Here is a 6562-nt window from a genome sequence, read left to right as displayed (position 1 = left end):
TCACTGAAGATGCAGCTGCTCTTTTCAGGGGGCAATATTTAGTCTAAGGTCCCAAGGCATTTGCTCATACACTGGCTTTACAGCTCTTTCCATCCCACCTTGTCAAGGCTAGAATGTTGTTCTTAAAATTTCCTCCATTTCATAGATTCTAAGGCCAGAAGGGACGACTGTGATTATCTAGTCTGACCTCCTGTTTAACACAAGCCATACAACTTCCCTGAAATAATTCCTCCGGCACAGCTTTTAGAAAAACATCCAGTCTTGATTTAAAAATCATCAGTGATGGAGAATCTACCACAACCCTCGGTAAACTGTTAATTTTCTCTCTCTCTCTTAAAAATGCATGCATTATTTCCAGTCTGAATTTGTCTTGCTTCAAGTTCCAGACATTGGATGGTGTTAGACCTTTCTCTGATAGATTGTAGAGCCCATTAATAAATAGTTCCCCATATAGGTACTTATAGATTGTAATCAAGTCACCTCTTAACCTTCTCTTTGTTAAGCTAAATAGATTGCAGTCCTTGAGTCTATCACTATAAGGCAGCGGCTCTCAAACTTTTGTGCCGGTGACATCTTTCACATAGCAAGCCTCAGAGTGCGACCCCACTTATAAATTAAAAACACCTTTTTATATATTTAACACCATTATAAATACTGGTGGCAAAGTGGGGTATGGGGTGGAGGCTAACAGCTTGTGACCCCCATGTAATAACCTCGTGACCCCCTGAGGGGTCCTGATCCCAGTTTGAGAACCCCTGCTATAAGGCATGTTTTCTAATACTTTAATCATTCTTGTGGTTCTTCTTTGAACCCTTTCCAGTTTATCAATATCCTTCTTGAATTGTGGGCTCCTGAACTGGACATGGTATTCCAGTAGTTTTTTGCAATGATGGGTGGTGACAGGTATTAGCATTTTAATCACTGTGTCATCTAAACCTGAAGCCGGTGTACACTGGTGCTGCCACTATTGGAGCTGCACTGGAAGTAGTAAGTGCAACTCATTTTAAGAAAACAATCATAGAAATGTAGGGATGGAAAGGACCTCTACAGGTCATCTAAGTATACTGAGACCACCCCAGGCAGGTGTTTGTCTAACCTTTTCTTAAAATTCCATAACCTTCCTCAGTAACCTGTTCATAGAATCATAGAATATCAGGGTTCGAAGAGACCTCAGGAGGTCATCTAGTCCAACCCCCTCAAAGCAGGACCAATTCTCAACTAAATCATCCCAGCCAGGGCTTTGTCAAGCCTGACCTTAAAAACCTCTAAGGAAGGAGATTCTACCACCTCCCTAGGTAACCCATTCCAGTGCTTCACCACCCTCCTAGTGAAAAAGTTTTTCCTAAGATCCAACCTAAACCTCCCCCACTGCAACTTGAGACCATTACTCCTTGTTCGGTCATCTGGTACCACTGAGAACAGTCTAGATCCAGCCTCTTTGGAACCCCCTTTCAGGTAGTTGAAAGCAGCTATCAAATCCCCCCTCATTCTTGTCTTTTACAGACTAAACAATCTCAATTCCCTCAGCCTCTCCTCAGAACTCATGTGCTCCAGCTATCATTTTTGTTCCAGTACTTGAAGTTAGAACATTTTGCCTTCTAGCTAATCTTAAATCTCCCTTGCTGCAGATTAACCCGATTCCTTCTTGTCCTACCCTTGGTGCTCATGGAGAACAGATGACACTGCCCTCTTTATAAGCTTTTTACATATTTGAAACATGCCCAATTCTTTCAACCTTTCCTCACAGGTCATATTTTCTAATGCTCTGATCATTTTTGTTTCTCTCTGGATTCTCCAATTTGTCCACTTCTAAAGACTGGATAGAGTCAGAGCCAACTGAGACCTCACGAGGGTCAAGCAGAATGGAGCAAGTGCCTCCCATGTCTTATATACAACACTCTTACTAATAGACCCCAGAATGACATTGGTCTTTTTTGCAACAGCATCGCATTCTTCACCCATAATCATTGATTAAAAGTCTCCAAGTGATAGAGAATCCACCCCATCTGGGGGTTAATTATTCTAATGGTTAATTCACCTCCCAGTTAGACATTTGCATTTTATTTCTAGCATGAATTGGATAGCTTTAGCTCCCAGCTATTGCATTTCAGTCTGCCCTCTTCTGTTAGAAATATCCCCCTGGATGTGCTTATAGACTGTGGTCAAGTCACCCTTACCTTTGATAAGTTACATAAACTGAGCTTCTTCAGTCTCTCACTTTCCACCTTCTTCCTCCTACGCAACATCCCTCTGCTTATAAATGAGCTCTCTGAGACTATGCCTTCACTCAGACCAACTCCTCTGGAGTTAGTCTAGCTTGAGTGAGAGCAGCTACAGTATGAAATAAAATTGGAGCTACAGAGTGATTGGGTAGGTCTATATGGGAGCTGGAGGTGTAATTTCCAGTTCAAGTAGACATACCCACACTAGTTCTTTCCCAATAAGAATTAATGTAAATGGGGGGGGGGGGGTTAGGTTGCAGGGAAATTTTTTTCACCAGACAAAAGACATTATATACAGTATAAGTTTTAAACAATTTTAAACAAACAATTTAACATTGTACACAGCAATGAATGAGTGTGAAGCTTGTTTGAGGTGGTGGAGTAAGAGGGTGCTGCTAAATGATGAACTAGCACTCGGCTGAGCCCTCAAGGGTTAATATGCTGTTAATGTAGCCTCACACTCTACAAGGCAGCATGGACTGAAGCAGGAGGGAGGAAACACAATAGATGCAGGGCAGTAGCTGCAAACACTTCCCTGCAAAAACTGAACATGATGATGAGCCCACACTGTTCAGCTGGAGCGTACCACTCCCTCCTCCTGACAGCATATGCACAGCTTCACAGATGCTGACTTTCCAAAGTGCTGGGGGGTTCGTGCATGAGTGAGAGAGAGAGAGAGATGTATATTGCCCCTTTACGTATGCTGACCTCACTTCAAGTATATTGCCCTTTTAAGCAGATCAGACAGGAAGCAACAGCTTCCTCCTTTCTATTCCTGAGCCGTGTCCCCCTCCGCTTTGTGGAGAGGGGGTACAGAGTGGGGGTGGGGGGCAGGAGCAGGGGGACATCCTGATATCAGCACCCTTCTTTCCCCCACCCCCAGCAAGCCGGAAGCTCCCGGGAGCAGCTCCAAGGCAGAGGGCAGGGCAGGAGCAGCAGGGCAGTGGGGGGAGGGACAGCTGAACTGCTGCTGGGCAGTTGCGGAGCCACATACCTTACAGGGGAATTTAGGGGAGCTGATGGGGGGAGGCTGCCCCCCCCCCAGTTCTAATCCCCACAAGGAGGGGCTGCTCTTCCAGAGAATCCTGCAAGCAGTGGACAAAGGAGGCAGCAGCTGCCAGACGATGTTATAAGGGAGCATTGCGCAACTTTAAACAAGCATGTTCCCTAATTGATCAGCAACGAAACATTAACTGGGACGACTTTAAGTGAGGAGTTACTGTAGCTGCACCTACTGAGGCTCTTGGGGAAGCCCACCCACAACCAACAGCCCCTCTCTAGCATAAGGGGAGGAGCTACCAGACCCAGGTCTCAACTGAATGTGGGGGACAACAAATGAAAAAACAGGGACAGGAGGGAGGGTCACAGAGTCAAAAGCAGGGGGACACCAAGAAGAGAACGCTAGCCAGCACCCACTGCTCCTTAAGGCATCCAAGGAGCCAATGGATATGGCCCAGAGGAACTCTGCCTGGAGACGTGACTTCAGGGACAATCGGAAATAGGTCCCAGTCACAGACCACTTGCACATCTAGCTTTCTCCTCCTGGTATGGCCGATGCCAGGAGGAGGTTGATGTGAGGAGGTCTCGCGACTTCGTGGGGTCACAGGTGGGGTATGCATATATCAGGAGATGAGGGGGAAAGTGTGGTTAGAATATGAGGAGGTTCTGGAAGAGCCAGAAAAGGGGCTGCAACCTGGTACACTCAAAGTAGATGTTTGCCAAGATCTCCCCCTCAACGCCAAAGGAGCAGGTGCCAGGGGAGGTGGTGAAGCACACATGCTCAGGGCTCTGTGAAAGAGCTGCCAATTAATATGCCGGGCGGGCAGCAGGACCAGGATAGAATACAGACTGGCCCACCGGCATTCCTCACCTTCCATGGGTGGTAGGAGGTCCCGGGTGTTGGGGCAAGACACGAGGGTAAGAAAGTGATGGGTATGGAGCAGCTGTTTCCTGGGTGCAGTTCACAGGTCACGCAGCCTGCTCAGGTGATGCAGCCAGGGAGGCTTCCAGGGACAGGGGCCTGATGGTGAGGTCTGGAAGGCCAGAAATGAGGGGTGGACAGAGAGCACCTTCCCATAGGGCCCGCTCGAGGAAAGCACAAGAGACAGGTACTAAGGCTGCCCTCACCTCCTGGAGCATACACTGGGGCATGCAAGAGGTGGAGAGCCCTATGTACGGGCGGAGAGTTCAGGGGTCGACCCAGTCCCTCCGGTTCTAGTCTCCTGGATCTCCAATCCTGGTGATACCAGTCAGGACCAACCTCCAGTGCACCAAGGGGGACTCCACCACCTGTAATAAGGCAAGTTATGCATTCTTTCAACCTCATATGGACAGGCTGTCTACATAGACACTGGCAGACAGAATGCAGGAGGAAGGTGTGTGCCAAGAGGCGTAGCTGCAGCTGGATGTGCAGAGGTCTAGTTAGCCACCTCAAATCCAATCCCATCTGAAACCTTGGGTATGTATGTAGGGCAGCTAACCTGTCCTGCCACAGCTACACTGCTGTTTTTACCATGCTAGCTCAATCAGAGCAAGGGTTGCCACCTGTGCAGGATTGTCCATTTCTTGAAGTAGCTGTCCTGGGAAATCTGTAAGTCTTCCCAAGACATTGAAAGTCCTGTTTTTTGTCATTCTCGATCCCCGGCTCTCGGCCTGCCTTTCCCTTCGGGTTACCCCTCTGAACAAGGAGCCACTCTTGGTTTGGTCTCTGGATGAGTCTCTGCCCTGTGGTGGGAGGAAGCATGGCCCACCTCAGAATGGGGAGGTGGGCATTGCCTGCGGGGGAGGCCGAAGCCCAGGCTAAGGAGACACAGGCATTCTCAGACCTAGAATGAGGGGGGATGAGGGCCCATCGATGGCTCGGTGGGGGAACACGGGACTGGGCCCAGATATGCAGGGCCCACAGTTGGCTGGCAGGGGAAAGTGGAGCCAGGTCTGGGCCAGCAGGGCCTATCAATGGCTTGGTGGGGGAACGTAGGTCGGTTTGGGTAGGTGGGGCCCATTGATGGCTAAGTGGAGGAAGACGGGGCCGTAGCCTGGACGCAGCCGCGTGTGAAGCGCAGAGAGCGGCACCGGGCCTCCCCAGGCCCGCTGTGGTGCCCTCCCCAGCACAGCCCCAGCCCCTGTTCGTGCGGGTCCAGCTGCCGCACTGGGGATCCCGTCCCCGCTCCAGGGCAGCGGCCTCAGTGCGCAGCAGCTGCACGTTCCGCTAACTCCGCTGTGTCCCGCGTCGTGGGGCCGGGGCCGGGGCCGGCCTGGGCGCGGCCAGGCTGCAGCCGGCTGCGTTCCACGGCTCGGGCCTCGGGCAGCCTGGTGGAGCGAGCCCCCGGGGACAGGGCCCGGATCGCAGCCCGGCGCCGGGAGCCCGGCCCGGAGGCTTTGACAGCTGCATTGCCCCATGTCCCTGCGGAGGCACCGTAGCCAGCCTGGGGTTGGTCCTCGCCCTAAGAAGGATCCGCACATCAACTCCCCGCCGAGCTGCCATCGGTCCAGCTGTGTCCACTCAAGCCAACCTAGCCTGCCTACTTCTGACCAACCAGAGAGCAGGATATCGCCGTGACCCTGCCTCCTGATCGACAGTTCTCTTACCCAATCGCCCCTCCTTGCTGTGGCGTTTAATGGCTGACAAATCTCTTGACCAATGAGCTGTTAAACTCTTTCCGATTGACGTTAATGTCCGCCTCTCGCCGTTGAAGCGGTGCTTGATTGACCTCTGTCTATCCTATGGGAAGTAAGAGTGATTTTGATTGATGGGTTTTTTCTTCTAATGGCAACAGAGCCCTGCGGGATATTGCTCCAGTGGCAGGAGAGGGAGGCGGGCGTGGCGGCCCCAGGCACCAATGACCTGCGGGTGGGCGGAGCAGCGCGTCCAATGCGGTCGGGAGGCGGGGCTGGGCAGCTGCCGTTACCGTCTGTCGCAGGAGGCAGCAGCGGGCTGGTGGGGAGTGCGTGAGGCGAGAGTGGGGCTTGGAGCTGCTGTCATGAGCTACTCAGGTGAGAGGCTGCCGGGGCCGGGCCCCCGGGGAGGGGGCCGGCTGGGGGCAAGATGGCGGCTGCCCCCGTTGGCGAGGGAGGTTCGGCGCTGCCCCTCCCCTCCTCTCCCGTCCCTCACGGCGGCCTGCAGGGCCTGCTCCGAGCGCTCCCCCCAGCCTCGGCGCCCTGGGGCGGGCCTGGACGTGGGCAAGGGGCTGGCCCAGCCGCTCGCTCCTTACTGCGCGCTGCCTCCTCCGTGGGGCTGGGGGGACCTGACCGTCACTTTCCACCCGCCGCATAAGCATAGGGCTTGTGGGGGTCGGGCAGGGTCTGACCCCGACCCAGAGCACAAACATGTCATAGACCTG

At 52.4% G+C, this 6562-nt stretch overlaps 1 protein-coding gene across 3 annotated transcripts in view; it reads left to right on the top strand.

The window, feature by feature from the left end:
* Nucleotides 1-6112: 6112 nt before the first annotated feature.
* The window catches only part of AKAP8L (A-kinase anchoring protein 8 like), a 40179-nt gene continuing 39729 nt past the window's right edge, over nucleotides 6113-6562 (top strand). For all 3 annotated transcript variants that reach the window (XM_026660266.1, XM_026660267.1, XM_026660265.1), the window contains exon 1: nucleotides 6113-6215. In XM_026660266.1, coding sequence (XP_026516051.1) covers nucleotides 6203-6215 — 13 coding nt within the window. In that variant the 5' untranslated portion in view covers nucleotides 6113-6202. The remainder of the gene's footprint in view (nucleotides 6216-6562) is intronic.

The sequence above is a fragment of the Terrapene carolina genome, unplaced genomic scaffold (assembly GCF_002925995.2).
Source record: "Terrapene carolina triunguis isolate 2854851 unplaced genomic scaffold, T_m_triunguis-2.0 Scaffold746, whole genome shotgun sequence".
NCBI classification, from domain to species: Eukaryota; Metazoa; Chordata; order Testudines; family Emydidae; genus Terrapene; species Terrapene triunguis.
Note: the sequence above shows the minus strand (reverse complement) of the source record. Positions and strands in the feature narration are given on the sequence as shown.